This window comes from Silurus aristotelis, assembly GCF_946808225.1.
Source record: "Silurus aristotelis genome assembly, chromosome: 11".
Lineage (NCBI taxonomy): Eukaryota > Metazoa > Chordata > Actinopteri > Siluriformes > Siluridae > Silurus > Silurus aristotelis.
In genome coordinates, this window is record NC_139584.1 from 24,785,164 (window position 1) to 24,807,189 (window position 22,026).

Genomic DNA, 22,026 nt, shown 5'->3' on the forward strand with positions numbered 1-22,026 from the left:
ATAATTTTAGAATCATGTTTCTCAACATAAAATTGAAAAATAGTTTTAAAGAATCTGAAGAAAGAAATGTCTGTGCACAAGAGACAAGGACGGAAATCACTAATGGATGGCTGTGATCTTTAGGCCCTCAGGCTGCACTGCATTTAAAACAGTTATGATTCTGTAATAGAAATCACTGCATGGGCTCATTAACACCTCCAGAATTCATTGTCTGTGAACACAGTTTGTCATCGTCAAATGCAGGTTAAATCTCTATAATGCAAGGAACAAGGCATGCGTGAACATGATCGTGAACAGAAACGCTGCCATCCTCTCTGGACCAAAGTTATTAAAGTATGAGCATTTGCTTTAAACTCTGATGCAGAAAAGAATGTTGCCCCTTGTGTCTTCAACTAACAAAGATTTACAGTGTATCCCTAAAGAAATTTTGTAGAAATTTGAAACAAAAAACTTTACAAATCAAGTTCAATCGAACAAATTAGGAGGCTCATTGAAAGCAATGAATGTGAGGCAATATCTCAATTCAGTCTTGATGGTTTCTATCAAATGTACATTGCCCTGAGAACAATGGTCGAAATGGTCTTGGCTTTTTCTTTCCCCACATCAATCAATTTGGCATTTGAATGTTTTATTTATCTAGTTACAGCATTTACTGTATGTCCATTTGACCGTGCACTTTGAGTTGCAGATGGCTATCTGTCTGTACTCTGTGTCAGGCCAAACAAGGTCAATAAATAGTGCATCTGGTGCAGAATGACTGGACTCGAATCAAGGACCAATTTTTAAGCTGCAGCTGAAGCGGAAAGTCAAAGAAGCTGTGGATCCAAAGACAAGAGATCTATAATACATCAAATCGAACCACTTAACTTCGGTGAGTTCAAATGATTGAAAGGTTTCTTTTCCAGCTGAAGAACTTGATTACAAATGCGCAGTCAGTGCATTAATAGAACTTCTCAGGCTACAGGAGACTGATTATTGATAACTTCTAAAGGTGTTAACAGCTACTTCCACACTGAATGATTACAATAATAAACCTTGACTTTTCAAAGCTGTTTTTTTGAAGGCTTAATTGTGAACAGGAACATAATCTAAATAATCAAATGTATGATAATATTTACCATCATTTACATTTACACTGATTGATTGCCTGCCTTAATGCTCAAAGGTCCCAATTTAATTACTAGATTATTCTGGGTATAAATGACTGTATGGATATGTACAGTATACACTTTAGTCACCTCTGGACTGATCTGGATCCACTGTGATCCTGTCCATGATAGTGCTTACCTATATGTATATATGCAGGAATGTACATTCGGAGATATTTTTTATCCAACGCCATAGAACAACTGGACAGTCACATGTCAGTTACACAGTCACAGTCATACGTAGTAAACTCATGATAAAAGATATGATAACAGGTAGGATATGTGTTCCTTTAATTCCGTTATGTCTACATCTGTTTTGTTGACTCTGGGACTCTCATTGGTTCTGGTCTCATCGAATTCTGGTCTGTGACATAATTACAGCAGGTCTGTGGGATTGTTTCTAAAAACATACAAAACGTGTGGTATTTTTGTTACATAAATAAATGGAAAGGCTCCTTAAATGTAATAAAAACTTACTGTGTGTTTTTTTTCCCCTTCCAATTAATCTATAATTCTAACTAATTCTGCCACTGATGTAGTTTAACATACTCATCATGAATGCACTTGATCCAGATTCACCATGCAGTTATTAGTGCATAGTTATTATTGTCAAATACTGATGGCCTGAATGAGCGTTAGCAAAGCTACAAAACCCTTTGTCTCTTGTTTAACAGAACATTAAATTTCAATTGTTAGGTAGAATGGAATGGAATATAATGTCAACATATAAAAAAATATATATATTTGACTGTACATGGAAATTGGTAGCTCAATGGTTCAGATGTTGAACTTCTGATAAGTAGAATTACAGAATTCCTATATTCTTTAAATCTGACACTTTTTGGTTTGTGAAAATTTAATGTTATTTGTAATAATGTGAATAACATGCAGATGGAGGTTTTGGGAAACCCGATGACAAAACTTGGTCAACAAACCTAAATCAGGTACAAAATCCAAGGTACAAAGAGGCAAAGGTTCAATGATCAGCAAGCACAACAGTAAAGCAAACAGAGTTTTTTTCAACAGAGGCAAAATGCAACTATATGTCGTTATATATTGTGTGAACAAGTCAAAGCCCTTGTGTTTGTTACAGTGATTCAGCTTTAGCTATAACAATTACAATGCTGTTCCTGAAGCTCATTCTACTTACCTGTGAGTTTCTCACATGCTTCTCCACATTATTAGGTAATACCCAGTTTATGCTATATGTATAAAAATATATTTTTTTATTGTATTGTTTGCTACCTTGCAAACCTCATAATAGTTACAATAGTAAAAAAAAAAACATAATTTCCTTTAAGCCCCTTTATTACTAAGCCATCTGTGTTCTGTTTTACAGATGTTGCAACTCAAGACATGTTGGTTTATGGAGGTATTATTTACATTTATAACCATAAAAATAACCTACAGTTTGCTAACTTTGTAAGTATGTGCAAATGATCTATTTATTCAGGAAATATGATTACCTGTAAGGGTGATATACATCGCCTTGCTTGCGGTAAGCTTCTTCATTCACCAACAGGACATAATAAGTCTAAGATGGTTGTATGAAATTTTTAATTAGTGTTATAAGAAAACACATAAAGCAAGACAGTGACAAATGTATAAATATGTTTTCAGACACTGGGCTGATAAAAGTTCAGTCTTCTGTATATGGTCGTACTGACAACACTACCTGTAGTATTGACTGGTCCTACAATAATGCGGTCAATACCAGCTGTTCCTTGGGAATTTCCACTATTGCTGATAGGTACTGAGAATTTCCAGAATTCTTTAAACACTCTCTCTCTCTCTCTCTCTCTCTCTCTCTCTCTCTCTCTCTCTCTCTCTCTCTCTCTCTCTCTTCTTTCTTTCTTTATATTTCTAACAAAGTAGACAGGCACTGATATTCTACTTTGTTTTTTAAGAATGAACTTAGATGAAATTGTTTGAACTACAGATGTCTGCTATTTATTCATTTATGAACAAAGATTCTCAACACTATAACTGTGGAAGCATTTGGTCTGTTTACTCCAAACAGATGCAATGGCCAGCGTGTGTGTGAGTTAAAGACAGATGCATTTGACACCCCTGACCTGTGTCCTGAAACTTACAAGTACTATAACACCACTTACGAGTGCATTAATGGACGTAAGTGTTCAGCAGATTGAGGGTGTGTTGGAATGTGTGAAGACAATGTAATTATTGCTGTAAAATGACCTAATACACTGATACTGAGTCGATGCTGAAATCCAGTGAATCTACCCCCATGTGCAAAAACTCAAATTTTGAATATTGTCTCAGGAGACATATGATATGTTCATAACATTAAATTTGTCAGGTACAAAATCCACAAACAGTCATGGGTTGAATGATCAGCATGCATATTAAACTAGAGCAAAACTGCAAGGCAAGCACAAATCAAAAGGTTCGGTATCAGCAGAGATGAGGTACAGTGCAGAGTGTACATCACAGTTGCGTGAATGAATCAAAGTTCTTGCATGCTGTGTGTGTTACAGTGTTATGGTGTGAATTAGTCGATTCGATTGGAAAGTAGGTATCAGATGTAGTACTGATACTCTATATCAAACTCTGTGTTAAAAACAAACAAACAAAAAAAGCAACAAAAACTAGCATTATACTTTGCACTACTTTGCATCGGAAGGACAGGAGTTCAAATCCCAGCTTCACCAAGCTCTCACTCCTTGGCTGCTGAACAAGTCCTTTACCACTCAAAATGGCTTTTAGATAGATGTTTGTTTGTCTTTATATTTAGGTAATAATTCCATAATAATTTGTATATTTTATTTCAATAGCATTTTATCACATGTGCTCTCATTTCTCTAGGAGTCACTGTAATCTGTGAACGTGGCTACAGCACACTGGATTGTGGTGAGAATTTCACACTGTCTTTCTTTTTGTATTTTTTTAGTATTACTATTCATCTAATAGTTTTTTTCTGTGTCTCTGTGCAGGAGATACTTTAATTCAGATCATAAATGCGAACTATGGACGTTTTGATTTAGTAACCTGTTCCAGTGGACTATATAACAGTCTGGTCCTGAACACCAACTGTTACAGTCCCAGACTGTTATATAGTCCACTGTTCCAGTGGACTATATAACAGTCTGGTCCTGAACACCAACTGTTACAGTCCAAACACACGCTCAGCTGTGGTGAAACTGTAACTTTGTTTAGTCTGTTTGCTGTGATAAATATTTTACTTATTAGAATCACTTTCACTTAGTAGCATTTAGTCTTCATTTGTCAAAAGAGACTATATTATCTTACTTTTATTAAAAGGTGTCATGGACAAAGGAGATGCACTGTAGAAGCTTCAGACAGCATCTTTACTGATGTTTGTACCGGAACTGTTAAATACCTCACTGTGTCCTACACCTGCACTGGTAATCCTGCTTTCTCTGGAAATACTTTAGCTCTTTTAATGGATTTGAGTAATTGGGAATGAATAACTAGTCTTAGTACAACCCCAATTCCAAAAATAAAGTTGGGAAACAGTGCAAAACCTAAATAAAAAACAATGCGGTGATTGGCAAATCTTGTGATCCATTTTTAAAATTTACAATACATTTACTATTTAATACAATATACATATCAAATTCTTTAACTGAGGAAATGTACCATTTTAAGGACACAATAAGGTCATTGGAATTTGATGACATGTCTCAAGAATGTTGTGGCAGGGCAACAGAAGTCTAACCTTTCACTATTGAAAACATTTGGTACATTATGAAATGAAAAATACAACAAAGGACACCCAGAACTGTCGAGCAGATAGAATCCTGTATCACACACATGTGGGACAACATTCCTTTTAAAAAACTACAGCAACTCTCATTTCCCAGATGTATATGGACAGAAGTTGTGTTGCTACACAGTGGTAAACATGACCCCGTCGAAACTGGATTGAGAGGTGTTACAGCCATCAAAATTTAAATGTCCTTATTCTTTCCTTAACATGAAATATTCTACATTTAAACAGTTAATAATATATTTTTTATTGTGAACAGAATATATATCTAAAGAGATATGCAAATAATTGCATTCTATTTTTATTTATATTTTGCACATTGTCCCCACTTTTTTGCAATTGGGGTTGAAATAATATTACTAATGTTTCTGTGGTCTTTTATTTATTTATTTAGATTTAAATATTTTTACAGAATTAAAAAAATCTATTACCTGTGAACACAACACTGCCATCCTGCAATGTGGTTTGTACTTATTTTCTCATTATTTCTTATGTACTTATTTTATTGAATGTTATAATATAATAATATAATAAAGACTAATATGTACACATTGTTAAATAAAGATTTAACATACTATGCTATTTTCCCTTAGTGGTTAAGTAGTTCCTCCTTTTTTTTCTTTTTTAAACAATATATATATATATATATATATATATATATATATATATATATATATATATATATATATATATATATATATATATATATATATATATATATATATATATATATATATATATATATATATATATATATATATATATATATATATATATATATATATATATATATATATAAAATTATTATTTTTATTTCTTTTTTACTCTAATTGTAGGTGCTAAGCTCATAAAGCTCATCAGTGCTAACTACGGCCGAACCGATTCCACCACATGTTCAGCAGGAAAACCCTACAATCAAATCTTCAAGACAAACTGCTACATGCCTAACACACTCAAATTAGTTGAGGCCAGGTAATGGAATTATTAATTAGTGTAGTAAAAAGTGTTATCTTTACCATTATTACATATGACCAATATCATTAACATTACTGATATCTGTGGAGACAATTCATATGAAAGGCTCCCTGTACCCTTTGTTTTGCAGATGTGAAGGAAAGAGCAGCTGTGAGGTGCCTGCCACAAATACTGTCTTCTCTGACCCCTGCAATGGCACCTTTAAGTTCCTCAATATTGTGTACACTTGTATCGAATTGTAGGTTTTTCTGTATATACACTATATAGATTAAAGTTTGTGAAGACCTGATCATAAGATTTGTATGTGCTTTTTGAACATCCCATTCCACGTTTTTAAAGCTCCATTCTTTTGGGAAGATATTCCCCAGGATTTTGAAATGTGCTTGTAGAGATTTGTGCTCATTCACCAGAAAGGGTGTTAATAAAGTCATGTACTGATGTAGGGTGAGGAGGCCTGGGGTGCCGTCAGCTTTCTAATTCATCGCAAAGCTGTTTAATAGAGTTGAGGTCAGAGCTTTATAGCAGGCCACTCAAAATTTGTATTCCATGTAAATTATATCTTCATGGAGCTGGATTCGTGCACAGGTAATTTTTCAAGCTGGAACAGGTTTGGGGCTAATAGTTAAAGTGTAGGGAAAATGTAATTATACAGCATCCAAATGCGATAGTCCTATAGCCAAGTGTCCCAATAGTTTTGCCCATATAGTGTATCGAATGCTTAAAATATCAACTAGAACCAAACCACTCATTGAGCTTCACATTCCACATTTAGTTCCACTAGATTTTGGAGTGCTTGTTGACATTTGTGTTCTTCAGCAACAAGAGTGTTGTAGTAAAGTAACGTACTGATGTAGGTGAGGTGAGGAGGCCTGGGGTGTGGGCAGTGTTCCAATTCATCCCAAACGTGTTCAGTAGGGTTGAGATCAGAGCTTTACAGCAGACCATGATCTTCCTCTCCAAACCATGTAAACCATATTTTCATGGGGCTGACTTTGTGCACATGGGGCATTGCCATGCTGGGACAGGTTTGGGTTTCAAAATTGTATTTTACTGCATTCAAAGACGTCATATACAATTATGTGCCTCCAGCTTTGTGGTAATGGTTTGAAGAACCACATATAGCAGGAAAGGTCAGGTTTCCCAATTTTTTTCTTTATAGTGTATAAGAACAATTTTGCAATTCAATTAGGGATTATATTAAAACTTTCATTTTTCATACATGATCATTGCTATGGAAACAGCACATAAAAAAAGGACTTTTATGGTGAAAACACCAAAATAATAAACATTAAAAAAAATAAAAAAATTTCTTTTTTGTTGTTTTTTTTGGACCAATTCTTAAACATACAAGGTAAAAGACTGCAGAAGTTTGTGGTTGTCCACCTTTTTTATTTTTTCCATGTCATACCAATTGCTATAATAGTTTTACACAACACTGTGTGCAATAATAACTACATGTGCAATAACCAGAATAGTGCAATTTCACAGGAATGAAAAAAGAATTTGGTGCAATAACCGAGGTGTGTTGTAATGGGAGGATAGAAATACTGATTTTTTCCCCATACTGCCTGTGTATATAAATATGTGTAGCAAACTGTTTAGGGGAAACTGCAGTCTGTTAAGACCAGTAGAGGGCGCCTCATTCTACCAGTGTTTAAAGTGTATATGTGAGTACCTTCAGTTTGTTCATTATGTACAATCCATTATTTTTTTCATACTGTGCTATCTGTGTAGAATTTAAATCACATACATTTACAATGTATCTGTATGTGTTAAGTATTTTGGTAAATAATGGTTAACCAGAATTCGTTGTATAAAAATCTACAATTAGTTCACATGAGGGGTTGCCTTATATTGGTAATTTGTTGCCTTGTATTGGTGCCATGCTATGTCTAGCAGACGCCATTAAGCCCCAACAAAACAGAACATGAAATAGGTTCAGGGAACCAAAAAAAAATCCACTTAAACCCTGACAGCAGAGGTGGGAAGTAACAATGTACAAATACTTTGTTACTGCACTTAAGTAGATTTTTCTGGTATCAGTATTTTACTCCACTTTTTATTTTTCTGACAACTTTTTACTTTCACTCATCACATTTGTACACAAATATCTGTACTTTCCACTTCTTACATTTTCAAAACAGCCTCGTTTCTTTTAGTATTATTTATTGTCATTGAGCGCTGTTTCCAGCCTATCACCACATGTTGTTTTTTTAAATAAGGATGTTTTTAATGTTTTTAATTTCTGTAGTATGTAGCTGTCATTTGATATCTGAGGTTTAGTCAGATCGTTTCTATATGTTGTAGAACTGCTATACAGGTGAAGTATAAACGGTAAACTTCCTGTTTGAACTTCAATAAAGTGCACAGGAAACTCACCCTTTAATTTGTCATTTGTAAAACATCATAATAACTTTGAGTTGTTTTCAAGTACAGCTGAAATAACCCTACAAATATATATATATATATATATATATATATATATATATATATATATATATATATATATATATATATATATATATATATATATATATATATATATATATATATAGTGTGTGTGCACAAAAGTATTGGGACACCTGAGCTTTCCTGCTATATGTGGTTCTTTTCCAAACGGTTACCACAAACCTGGAGGCACTCAATTGTACAACATGTCTTTAAATGTGGTATAATACAATTTTGCATTCACTTGACCTTGGAAACCCAAACCTGTTCCAGCATGGCAATGCCCCTGTGCACTAAGTAAGCTCCTTGAAGATCTGGTTTACATGCTTTGGAGAGGAAGATCTTGAGTGGCCTGCTATAGAGCTCTGATCTCATCCCTACTGAACACCTTTGGAATGAATTGGAATGCTGACTGCACCCCAGGCCTCCTCACCTTCATCAGTACCCTGCTGTAATGACATTATTTTGTGCAATGTAAATACAACCAGTAAAAATATATAATGTCTCAGTAATGTTATAGGATGGTTCAGTGCAGACCCAACTAATCATTAAAAATGTCCTGCTTCCTGATAAATGAACAGGAAATTATGATTTATTAATAAATTATGTAATATTAAGGTTAAGGAAAGGGTTTGAGTATTTTTATTGTAAAATTCAGTGTAAATGCTAGAGATTTTGCATTGCTAAAAGTATTTATTTGACTTATTGACATACGGGAGATACTCCAGCTTACTGCCCAGTAGAAACTCTTTAGTCTAAAGGAATCAGACCACATTTTGCATATTCAAACATGCAGATATTTGCATCTTATATAATCGACTGCTTGCTGTAATGATTTTATTTCTAAAACTTACTTATTTCCTTTAACAAGTAATTACTCCTCCACCTCACTAATGTCTTCACTAAAGTCTGTGTGTCGCAGTTGCAAGATGTAATGCTCTGTCCAGCTGTGGCTATTTTGATTACACAAATTGCACATTAATCAAATTGCACAATTTTGATTAATATGTGATTAACTCAGCGCACATTTCTGTTTGACAATTTTTAATATAAATATTAATTAATTAACCATAAAAAAATTGTCACTAAACATTTGTTTCCACCATGATGCACACTTCCGTCAATGAACACTGAGCATTTTGTGTTTTTTGTCCCTCATAATGCCGAAACGAACTTTAATTACTTTGTCTTTTTTGATCGTATAGATAACAGCAACACATTATTCGAAAATGTAAAGGGTCCACTTTTATTAGTATACACTCATAAAAACAACAAAAATCTGTGCTTTTGTAAAATAAAGAAAACAGACAGGGGGCGCTCTCTGCCGTCTCTGTCATCTCTCTTCTCAGACACAAATAAAACAACCTGAATCTCAGTGAATAGTGAATCGATTGACAGCCCTAATATCTCTCTCTCTCTCTCTCTCTCTCTCTCTCTCTCTCTCTCTCTCTCTCTCTCTCTCTCTCTCTCTCTCTCTCTATATATATATATATATATATATATATATATATATATATATATATATATATATATATATATATATAGCAAAACTCAACAAAACCTTTGTTATATATTGCCTAAAAGTCATATAATTTATAGAACTATTGTATCAAACAAGCGTTTGCAATTGCAATCCTACTATTTGTACTGAATATGAAACATTCCTGTTAGATTTTTAGCAAATTGAGTAGAAATAAAGAAGCATTCAGCAACACTGGTGATTTAACAAATAGTCTTTAGTACTAAAAATAAATATTTAAATATTTTCATCAAAGTGATAATGTTTCTATACCTTTCAGGCTAGCAATTAAATTTGGACAAATATGTGCCTGCATGTCCTTCCAGTCTGTCAGCATTGATGAAGACACATTAGTGTCCAACTGAATGAAGAGGAACAAACTGACAGCAGTGTGGTGTCTTTGACTCTAATCACAGTCAAATGTTGTCTCCAGCTAATCAAATAGCTATGATTGTGAGACACTCTAATTATCTGGGGCTAATAAATATTTAGTGTGCCTAAACATAGAGGAAATATAAAAAAAAAATGAATATACTGTCCATATTACTGAATTACTGAATATTACTGCTTCAATGCGATTTTTTGTTTTTGTCTTTTGGATTTCATAAAATCTCACCTACTGTACCAGTCTGCTGGTCCAGATCCCCCATCAAGTGTTTAATTCCTAATACTGTTTGGATGATCAACATTATTATGTTTTGTGAAACTGTCAATTCTTAAGATATTCACTAAGAATTAATTTTCAGCATCTTATGCATATTTCACCCCTTCTATATAACTTTTGCTTAAAAACCAATAAATATTTGCAACATTTGGTTGCTGGAACTTCAAATAATGTGCAGGTCATGAAAAAGCTTACTTAAGAAAAATGGCCAGTTTGATTGCTTAGGACAAATAATGAACAACTCATGAACAAAGGACTCATGAACATCTATCACAAAGCATAACAGTCGTTGATCATCCAGGTCACAACACACTGTAAAAACAAACGTGTAGATAAACTTCCAAAACTTAAAAATAAACTTTTTGAAAATTCTGCGAGGTGTGTCAATTTATGCCTCAGTGGTGTAAAACAGCGATAGCTTCACACAAGAGAATTCTTCCCCAGATCAAGATGGGCCAGATGTCTGTAATCTGTAGGGGGTTCAAGGTCGGGAGAAGAGGGGGATTATTTGTCAGGTGTAAGTGAGCGAGGCGGAAGCCGAGGCACAGCAAACAGACTTTAATGCACACTAAACAAAAGCAAACGTAGAAAACATAGAACACACTCAGAGTCCAAACACAAACAATAACGGACAACGGAGTGGTGTGAGTGAGGCGTTTATATAGCTGTGCGGGTGATGAGGAACAGGTGTGTGGAATCAGTATGATGGCGAAGCGCTCCGGGCGGGCGGGGCGCGCACCGGAGAAGAAGCAGGGTGATCCCTGACACCACCCCCTCCCCCAGGGGCGGCACCAGACGCCCTGAACCGGCGGCGCGGCCTGCCCCTCGACCCTCAAGAGCCGCGTGGAACTCCGCCAGCAACGCCGGGTCCAGAATGTCCTGCCAGGCCACCCAAGACCGTTCCTCCGGGCCAAACCCCTCCCAGTCCACCAGATACTCGAGGCGACCCCGGCGCCGTCTGGACTCCAGGATCTCTCTGACCACGTAGACCCCGGGCTGGTCCACGATCTCCGGCTGGTCGGGCGCTACGGGGCCACCTGGAGGGCGAGAGACAGAAGAGGCACACGGTTTCAACAGGGACACGTGGAATGTGGGATGGATACGATACCTCGGCGGCAGTGCGAGCCGGTAGGACACTGCGCTGATCTGGTCGGTGATCCGGAAGGGCCCTATGAACCGGGGGCTCAGTTTGCGACAGGGCAGCTTGAGTTTCAGGTCCTTGGTGGACAGCCACACCAGGTCCCCAGGACGGTAACGGGGGGCGTCCAGCCACCGTGCAGGGGTGGCTGAAACCCCAGCACGCACTGGAACCGGGTGAGCCCCGTGGAGTCCTGACGTAGCGAGTTCTGGGCAAATTCGGCCCAGGGCAGGAACCTACTCCAGTCCTCTTGATCCTGGCCGCAATAGGTTCTCAGGTAGCGACTCAACTCCTGGATCTTTCGCTCCGCCAGGCCGTTGGATTGGGGGTGGTATCCTGAAGTGAGGTTTACCGAGACGCCCAGGAGTCGGAAGAAAGCCCTCCAGACCCGAGACGCAAACTGTGGGCCCCGGTCCGACACGACCTCCTCCGGGAGACCGAAGTTCCGAAAGACGTGATGGAACAAAGCCTCCGCCGTCTCGAGTGCAGTGGGGAGCCCCTTTATGGGGATGAATCGGCAGGCCTTAGAGAAGCGATCTACCACCACCAGAATGCAGGTGTGGCCCTCTGACCGGGGGAGATCCGTCACGAAGTCAATCCCCAGGTGCGACCAGGGACGCTGAGGGACGGGGAGCGGCATCAGCTTTCCCACCGGCAGGTGGCGTGGGACCTTGGACATTGCGCAGGTCGGACATTCCTCCACGAGGCGCCTTACTTCTCGGGTCAGGCCGGGCCACTAGTACTTAGTCTGGAGGATCTGGATGGTCCGCTTCTCCCCTGGATGGCCGGTGCCTGGTCCCTCGTGAACAGATCTAAAGAGACGGTGCCGGCACGAGGCAGGAACGAAGGTGCGTCCAGCGGAGACGCGGCGAGCAGCGGAGGCGATCTCTTGGTCGACCTCCCAGACGATTGGCCCCAGGATAAGTGCGGGGGGGAGGATGGGCTCAGGCTCGCCAGGCTCGTCCGGCCCGTATATCCGGGAAAGGGCGTCGGCCTTGCCGTTCAGGGTCCCGGCTCGATAGGTGATCTGGAAGCGGAACCGTGTGAAGAACAGCGCCCAGCGTGCCTGTCGGGGGTTAAGCCGCCGAGCCTCCCGTCGGTATTGGAGGTTTTTGTGGTCGGTAACCACCGTGAACGGGTGTTCGGCACCCTCAAGCCAGTGTCTCCATTCCTCTAGGGCCAGCTTGATGCCCAGGAGCTCGCGGTTCCCGATATCGTAGTTCTGCTCGGTGGTGGATAGCTTGTGCGAAAAGAACGCGCACGGGTGGAGCTGGGGGGGAGATCCGGATCTTTGTGACAGGGTGGCCCCTACCCCGGTCGAGGAGGCATCCACTTCGACCACGAAAGGCTTCCGGGGATCGGGGTGACGCAGGACCGGGCCGCAACAGAAACGGCGGCGAAGCTCGTCGAAGGCCTCCTGAGCCTCGTGGTTCCACCTCAAGGTGCGGGCCTTTCCCCTGAGGAGCGAGGTGAGTGGGGCAGTGATCCTGCTGTAGCCCTGGATGAACCGGCGATAGAAGTTGGCGAACCCTAGAAAGCGCTGGAGCTCCCTGATAGATTCCGGAACCGGCCACTCCTTCACCGCCCTTACCTTTCGACTCTCCATCTGGATACCCTCCGCACTGATGATGTAGCCCAAGAAGTGGATGGTAGGGTGGTGGAACTCGCACTTCGAGAGGTTCAGGTAGAGATGCTGGGAACGAAGTACTTTAAGCACCGCTCGCACGTGCCGCCGGTGTTCCTCCAGATCCCGGGAATAGATCAGTATATCGTCGATGTAGACCATGACGAATCTCTGGAGGAAAGGCCGGAATACTTCGTTCATGAACCCCTGGAAGACGGCGGGAGAGATGGAGAGGCCGTATAGCATGACCCGGTACTCATAGTGGCCCGAGGGGGTGATGAAGGCTGTTTTCCACTCATCCCCCTTCCTGATGCGCACCAGGTTGTAGGCGCTCCGGAGGTCAAGCTTGGAGAACACCCGCGCCTCCCTGGGAGGGGGTAAGGAAGAGGTGCGATCTGCGAGTTTAGCTGGCGGTAGTCAATGCAGGGCCGCAGACCTCCATCCTTCTTTCCAACGAAGAAAAAGCTTGACGCAGCAGGGGAGGAAGAGTGCGTGATGAACCCCTGACGAAGCGCCTGTTGCACGTACTCCTCCATGGCTTGGCGCTCAGGAACGGACAGGGGATACACACGACCCTTGGGTAGCTTTGCCCCGGGCAGCAGGTCGATACAGCAGTCCCAAGGTCGGTGAGGAGGGAGACGGGTGGCGGCCTGCGCGCTGAACACATCACCATACGACCTATACTCTCTCAGGATCTCCACAGGGGTTGCGGTTGTGGCTTCCTCCACACGAGTGGCTCCGATCACGGCTCCAGAGATGTGAGAGGCAGTGTGCCTTACAGCGGGGACTCCACTCCAGGATGTCACAGGGGTCCCAAGAGCATCTAGGCCGGTGTTTCTGCAGCCAGGGCCTCCCCAGGATCACACTGACTGTGGATCTTTCCAAGACCAGGAACCGGATCACCTCTCGATGGAATAGCCCCACTTGTAGAGTCACCTCCGGCGTGCAGTACTTCACCCACCCCTCACCCAGCGGCCTTCCCTGGATGGTTTGGATGGCTAGATCCTAGGAGCCCCGTTCTCGGCGGAGGCGTAGTCGGTCGAGGCAGGCCTGGGAGATGAAGTTCCCCGCTGAGCCGGAATCGACTAGGGCATGCACAGAGATGGAGGGAGTGGGGGTTATGAGAGACACTGCGAGTTTAGGGAGAGAGGAGATGTCAGTTGGTAACTCGACAGTACTCACCGCGGCACGAGCAGGGCGTGTGGGGCACTGCGAGATGGAATGCCCCGAGGTTCCGCAGTACAAGCATCCTCCGGCTGCGAGCCGGCGATTCCTCTCCCTTCTGGACAGCCTTTGTGATCCTAGCCCTCCGGGGCAGCAGATGTACCTTGTGGAGAGCTCGGTGGGTGTGGAGTGAGATCCTCCACCGCTAGGCGCTGAGAGAGCCCGATCGATTTCTGGATGAAGCTCTCCAACCCCACCGAATCCTCATGAATGGCCATTGCCTGCCATATCTCCGGTTTTAAACCCATCCGATACACTCCCAGTAGCGCTGACTCGTTCCAGCCACTAGATGCCGCCAGGGTGCGAAAACGGAGGCTGTAATCGGTGATGCTTTCGTTTCCCTGACGTAACCTGAGCAGCTGGTCGGCTGTGGTGAAAGTCTCGGAGGTGGCGCAGAAGACTTCCAGGAAGTGTTCGGTGAACCGGGCGTATGAGTGCGTCACCGGGCCGGCCGCTTCCCACAGCGATTGTGCCCATGCCAGCGCTCTCCCGGAGAGGAGGGAGATGAAAAATGCCACCTTCGACCGCTCCATAGGAAAACGCTGTGGTTGCATCTCGATGTAGAGATTCACCTGTAACAGGAAGCCGCGGCATTCTGATGCCTTTCCGGAAAACGCGGCCGGAAGCGCCATGGGGCTGCTGGTGAGCGCGGGGGGGTTTTGCTGAGCCGCCGCAGATGGGAAGGCGGCTTGGAGCGCGGCGATGAGATCTTGTATCGCCGAAGACTCGGCGACTGCCTGATCCTCCATCGCGAGGTAAGCGCGGGGCAAAGATCTCGGAGTTCTCCTTCCTTTTCTCTCTTTCTTTCTTAAGGTCTGTTATTCTGTCAGGCGTAAGTGAGCGAGGCGGAAGCCGAGGCACAGCAAACAGACTTTAATGCACACTAAACAAAAGCAAACGTAGAAAACATAGAACACACTCAGAGTCCAAACACAAACAATAACGGACAACGGAGTGGTGTGAGTGAGGCGTTTATATAGCTGTGCGGGTGATGAGGAACAGGTGTGTGGAATCAGTATGATGGCGAAGCGCTCCGGGCGGGCGGGGCGCGCACCGGAGAAGTAGCAGGGTGATCCCTGACATTATTGTAACACACAATAATATGCATATTATATTACTATTATACATATTATATGATTTAATTATTCACTCATTTACATATAACGAAAATGTAACTTACCATAATAATGCAGAATCAGTGGGACAGAAACATGTGCATGAAATTAGATTAATGAAAGTCAATCAAATGGAAAATAAAATAAAAATGTAAACGTTTTCATTCTTTTTGTGTGGTCCGTACCAAATAATCCACGGGCCGGTATTGTTCTGCGGCCTTGTGGTCGGGGACACTTGTTGTAAAAGATACCTGTGAGCTCAGTTTCATTTTTAAAACTGGAAAAAAATTCCTCAAGAAATAGTAAATTCTGTAAAATGAAACAAAAGACTTGTTTTCTTCTTTTTCATAATAAACCTTTTCTGAATTCGCAGAATGGCTTATGGCTGTCTTCCATATGACAGATGAAGGATGTGTACTGTAGTAATTTTACCATTGACAAAACCCATCAAATATGCCTTTGACAATCAGCTGTAAACCTTACAAAAAAAAGGTGGTGGAAAGAGTAATAAACTGCGATCAAATAAATTCTGTTAAACCATTTGTTTGATATTCAAAGGTATCTGAAAGACCCCAATAAACAGCCATCAGGAGTCTGTTTATTTAGCATACTGGAGCTGTAATCTTTAAAAGTAGATAAGTGCTAGTGTCTGTGGTTAAGATATCTTAACCACAGACATCTGATTGGAAGATTGTTTAACACCAAGTTGCCAAAGCTGGACCTCTGGGAAAGCAACCAACAAACACATTTTTACATCAACATAAAACACACATCCTCTTAAAAAAAATTTTGTACTTTAAAAAAAAAAAAAAAAAAACTTTTATTTGCACTGCAAATGAACAACCATACAAATATTGATTCTTTAACAAAGACGCCAAATGTATTAATTTAGGTCATGACTGATTTACTGGTTCTTGCTATAAGTAGGGCAGTTCTAGTGATACAGCATTAAAGGTTCATCTTCAATCTTAACATAAACAGCATCACAATGGTCCTCCTGAAGTTCACGCTGCTCACCTGTAAGTTTTTTCTATACTTTTCTATTGGAAAAATACTTCTAATATGAAGAGAAACAGCAGTAATTTTGGTTCTTATAATGAGAAGATGTAGTAACATACTTGTATATTGATTTACAGTGTTTATAACAGCACTGGACCTGCATGTTTCTGGAAGTAATATTTGAATACATTTAAACACCAACATATCAAATGGTTGCGTCTTCAATTATCTATGTAATTAATTATCTATGTAATTAATTATCTATGTAATTAATGTTTGCTTTCAGAGACTGCAATTACCTGTGATAGAAATGTCCTTGACCTGACTTGTGGTAAGCGTTGATATCCTACATTCTCTAAAGGAGCATGTAAACTGAGGACCTGAACTCTTTCTGGAGAAACCTGTACTTGAATTGTATTATGATCCATGTATAATTAAAAATTGTTTTATTTAAATGTTAATGTATTTATATGTCTTCAGCCACTGGAGTGCTACAGGTGAAGTCTTCCGTATATGGCCGCACAAGCCACAAAGCCTGTACTTTTAATTGTACTGCTTCTCATTTTGATAGAACTAACTGTGTCTTCAGGACTTTCGCAATCGCAGATAGGTATAGTGTTTCTTGGTTTATCATATACATGTTATAGTACATGTTAAGTCAATTCAGAAGAGCTATTGAGCAAGGAAGATGTGTGTGTGTGTGTGTGTGTGTGTGTGGGTGTGGGTGTGGGTGTGTGGGTGTGTGGGTGTGTGGGTGTGTGGGTGTGGGTGTGACAAAAAGAGAGAGAGAAAGAAGGTGTGTGTGTGTGTGTGTGTGTGTGTGTGTGTGTGTGTGTGTGTGTGTGTGTGTGTGTGTGTGTGACAAAAAGAGAGAGAGAAAGAAGGTGTGTGTGTGTGTGTGTGTGTGTGTGTGTGTGTGTGTGTGTGTGTGTGTGTGTGTGTGTGTGTGTGTGTGTGTGTGTCTTGGTTGGGTGTGTCTGTGTGTGTCTGTGTGTGTGTGTGTGTGTGTGTGTGTGTGTGTGTGTGTGTGTGTGTGTGTGTGTGTCTTGGTTGGGTGTGTCTGTGTGTGTGTGTGTGTGTGTGTGTGTGTGTGTGTGTGTGTGTGTGTGTGTGTGTGTGTGTGTGTATTAATGGAATTTAGTTTGTTTATCCCAAACAGATGCGATGGACTAAGACATTGTAATTTAAGGACTGATTTACTTACCATCCCTGATCCATGTCCTGGAACATATAAATACTACAACACCACATACAACTGTATCCCTGGCCGTGAGTAATGTTCACTACCAACTGATATTGATGCAATACTGTTACTGGTACTTTTACAAAAACCTTTGAACAACACTTCTTGGCGAGGTTTCTCATGCGATCTACGATGTGATGGTGTGAAGACGTGGTGTCTTTTCTGATCAGGGAAGAAACACACAGCACACAGAATAGCACATATGTTTTCAGTTTAATGCAGATAACAGACAAATCTATTTACACACTGGAAAAAAACCTGAGCTGTAACTGTTCCTGATTGTGTAAGAAGACATGGTAACCAGAGATGCGTAAACCCAGACAAAGACATTCCATGTACCCTGCAAACTTACATCGTAAGGATTATATAGACACTGAACAGACAACATTGGAATGTGTGTTTAGAGAACTAATAATATTAGTCATATAATATTATTAGGTCGGCTATTAGGTCGGCTGTTATTAGGCAAATAATATTCATAAACAGATTAATCTCTTCAAGTGAGAGGAAGTATGGAAAAAGAGAATGGATTGTGTTTTTTCATACATATATAATCATCTGCATGCATTTTTGTCTCTTTACTCTAGAGGTGGTTTTGATCTGTGAGCAGGAACATAGAACACTGAGTTGCGGTAAGAACAAGTCATCTTAATAGTTAGGCAGCTGATTGTTATTAAAGTAGGTTAAACTGTGTCTCTGTGCAGGTGATAATGCGATTCAGATCATAAATGCCATCTATGGACGTGCTGATTCTACAACCTGTTCAAATGGAGCCACCACTTGCTTGACCAAGAACACTAACTGTTACGCTCCAAGAACACGTGCAATTGTGGCCTCACTGTAAATCATTGTTTTCTGTTACTTTAAAGATTATACCCAAACGTCATGTTTATGATGTTCGAAGCCATGTTAACATCTTATTTTCATTTAAAGGTGTAATGGACAGAGAAGTTGCACACTAGAAGCTTCAAACCAAGTCTTTACAGATCCCTGTGTTGGGACTTCTAAATACCTCACTGTGTCTTACAGATGCTTTCTGTACAATGGCACTGTCTGCGAAAGCCAAAAAAAAACCTTAGGTGAGCAAAAGTACCAGATTGTATTTTGTGGTACTGGCAACTTTTTCATACTTCTTTCAATGTCTTCCTGAAGTGCCTTCACCTTTGCACTATGAAGGTTTTTACTGATGCCACTGACTGTTTTTGATTTTTTTATTCACAGCTCTCAGTTTGCCATAAACTGTTATTGTTTTCCAAGGGCTTTTCGAAAACTGGTTATTAGTACACCATTGATTTCTTTCTTTTTCAGGAAAAAATAAATGCTGATGCCATGGCTTGGATTGATTTTCGCTATTTTCTCAGCTGACTTGCTTTTCTCCCATAGACAGCTCTCTGCTTTCAAAATTATTTTTACAACAAATGCAGTCTCCTGAGGCAAAACCCAAGATATACATCTAGAGCTTCTATTTTAAATGTCATGTTTTGGATAACCAAAACAGGAGATCGTAAAAGAAAAAACTAAACATAGACTACTGTAGGTTCTTACTAAAAGTTTTTTCTTGGGAATTGTGTATTTGTTATTGAAAATAACTTTTTTCTATGGCTTTGAAATGTGCCTTCACAGTTTCGTATGCACCCCTAAAAAACGATAATTTTCACTTCTTTATTTAGTTTAGATGCAAAGTTATTAGTGAATAAGTATTACATTAGTAACAGTAAAAACAAACTTTGGTAAATTTGGAAAAAAAAAAGACAAAAGAAATAATAATCATATGGTGCATAAAGCACTAGAATATTAAGACTGGAATTTTATGGTAATTGATATCAAATTTGTTGTCTTTGTACCAAGTCTTTTATTTTCTTCATGCTGTTTGAACATAAAGTCATGTAAATTTGTTTATAGATTTATACATATAACTAACATTATATAATTTATACTAAATGTACTTAAACATTACTGTTGAATTAAATATATTGTAAAAGTACACAGTATAAATAATTAGGTACAAAATATGCACATTGCAGAGTTGAGGATTTTAGGAGTTTACAGTTGAATGTTGAAAATGTGAATATCAATATATGATGAATATGACATTGTAAGAATTTAGCTAGCTAACTGAAACAAATTCTTGCATATAGATGACCTTTAATATTTGACCTTCCTTAATAAAAATTGCAATGTAAAATGGTAAATTTAAACCATAACACAAAATAAGCAATTTTTTCACAATCTGCCTATTAAAAAGCAAAAATATTTTGTTGTTGGTTTATTTTGAAAGATTTTAATTGATCAGGCATTCATGAAATGTTATTAACATTAGATTAGATAATTAATTAGATTAGAGTAATTGAAATTTGACTCTGAAAATACAATACATTTTTAAATGTAGGATTTTAGTTTGTTTGTTTGTTTGTTGTTTTTATTATTATCCAGTGGTTAATTTTTTAGCAGTGAGAAGTTTAAGCTTACAAATGCTGATCACTAAAGCTGTTTTACTCTATGCAGAAAATATTAATCTAAACATTTCAGGTACACTTCAGGGAGACTTTGAATACAGAACAGTATGAAATTTATTTTAATGAAATTACTCATTATTTTTTCTTTTTTTGCTTCTGACAGAGCAACATAAGGGACTCCATATTCATACCTGAAAAGGAATCAGACAAAGTTTTACATATTTGATGTCCGAATGCATTGTTGAGGCGCTTCATATTTGCATGTTATGTAATCAACTGCTGTAATGTTTTTCTTTCTGAAATGTACTTGGCTTTCACATGTAATAACTTCCTCCTTAACAAATCCACTTTACTAATGACTGTGTAATAAACTATACTCTAAATGTAAGCATAACACGGTTGAGGGTTGTATTAGGTATTTAATGCACTATATTGTTGATGTTGTTGTTATTATTATTATTATTATTATTATTATTATTATTGTTATTATTATAAATGTGACAATCATTTAAATTTGTTGTTTTTTCTCCAATTTGAACAACAAAACAACAAAGGAAAATTATTACTTATTATAGAAAATAAGGAAAGGAATAATACCTAAACGTATGAAAGATTATTTCAGTGATGCTTTTGTGCCAATTACCAATGAATATCCGCTACAGACACAATGTCATTTACAATTACAGTCTAAAACCCAATTAAAAGCAGCATCTGTTCACAGTAACATTGTGACACAACCAAGTGTTTATTTGTGTTAAATCCAGTTACTACTGTTTCTTGTTAATGATATGTACACATTTGCTATGAGAAAAAGTTTATTCAAAGCAGTTTTAATTTAAAAAACATAATAGCTTTTGTTGTTTGCTAATAATGATTGCTCTTGTATTACTTTTTTTTTAGTAATATTTTGCAGATTCTACAAGGCATACATACACTTATGACCTCCGTCATACACATATACTGTACATGTCAGTCATGTAAAAATATAAAATACACCCTCTTTGAATTCTATGGTTTTATGTAACAAAATATAATAAAACTGTGGTCCTTATCAAGTCTTAGGATTATGTAAACCAAATAAGGGCAGATAAATAACAACACATGGCATCTCAAACTGTGCCAATAAAATAAAATAAAGTAAAATAAATTATATATATAACACTTTTACTGCTTCCATCCGATTTAAGAGGCTAAGAAGCAGCCAGGTGCTGCTAATTGATTGCCCTTGACTAATTGATCAGAAGCAATTGCAATAAAAGCGGAAGTTTTAGCAGTGCTGGTCTGGAGCATTCAGGTGCATGCAGAGGTGGCAAAAGTACACACATCCTTCACTTTAGTAGAAGTACAGATGGTCATGTTTAAAAAAAATACTCGGGTAAAAGTTACAATACTTACTACACTTTTTTACTCAAGTCAAAGTCAAAGTCAAGAAGCTTTTATTGTCATTTCAACCATATATAGCAGACGCAGTACACAGTGAAACGAAACAACATTGTTTCAGACCCCTGATGCTACATTAAACAACAGTCACAGAAACAGAAAACACAGGGCTAAGGACTAGTAGGTGTCCTCGCCACATACAGTGCATGTGTGCAACCTGGTGCAAACAGTGCAAAGACAAGACAAGATAGTTCAAGACAACACAAAACAGTTCAAGACAACACAAGACAGTTCAAGACAACACAAGACAGTGCAAGACAACACAAGACAGTTCAAGACAAC

The 22,026-nt window shown here is 39.2% G+C and overlaps 2 protein-coding genes and 1 long non-coding RNA gene across 4 annotated transcripts; 2 read left to right on the forward strand and 1 right to left on the reverse strand.

Annotated features, from left to right (window-relative positions):
- The first annotated feature begins 647 nt into the window (after nt 1-647).
- Nucleotides 648-6,163, forward strand: LOC310733481 (rhamnose-binding lectin-like). 2 transcript variants are annotated; one of them, XM_083554774.1, is made up of 13 exons: nt 648-871; nt 2,242-2,300; nt 2,488-2,520; nt 2,602-2,646; nt 2,769-2,898; nt 3,169-3,278; nt 3,975-4,019; nt 4,103-4,141; nt 4,215-4,311; nt 4,431-4,534; nt 5,294-5,362; nt 5,736-5,871; nt 6,005-6,163. In XM_083554774.1, exons 2-13 carry the CDS (start codon nt 2,270-2,272, stop codon nt 6,114-6,116), a joined length of 951 nt encoding a protein of 316 aa, XP_083410900.1. In that variant the 5' UTR covers nt 648-871; nt 2,242-2,269; the 3' UTR covers nt 6,117-6,163. The 2 variants fall into 2 exon arrangements, with proteins under 2 accessions (XP_083410900.1, XP_083410901.1); XM_083554775.1 differs by having other exon boundaries at nt 656-871; nt 5,312-5,362.
- LOC310733488 lies at nt 4,103-4,433 on the reverse strand. The gene is made up of 2 exons (XR_014535759.1): nt 4,289-4,433; nt 4,103-4,215 (listed from the first exon to the last, which is right to left on the reverse strand). It is a non-coding gene; the product is annotated as an uncharacterized lncRNA (long non-coding RNA).
- A 10,368-nt stretch (nt 6,164-16,531) lies between the features above and the next one.
- On the forward strand, nt 16,532-19,086 carry LOC310733724 (rhamnose-binding lectin-like; the record flags this gene model as incomplete). Its single annotated transcript, XM_083555130.1, has 9 exons — nt 16,532-16,625; nt 16,743-16,778; nt 16,892-16,936; nt 17,086-17,215; nt 17,765-17,874; nt 18,436-18,480; nt 18,553-18,688; nt 18,782-18,927; nt 19,070-19,086. Exons 1-9 carry the CDS (start codon nt 16,595-16,597, stop codon nt 19,084-19,086), a joined length of 696 nt encoding a protein of 231 aa, XP_083411256.1. The 5' UTR covers nt 16,532-16,594.
- Between the last annotated feature and the right edge of the window lie 2,940 nt (nt 19,087-22,026).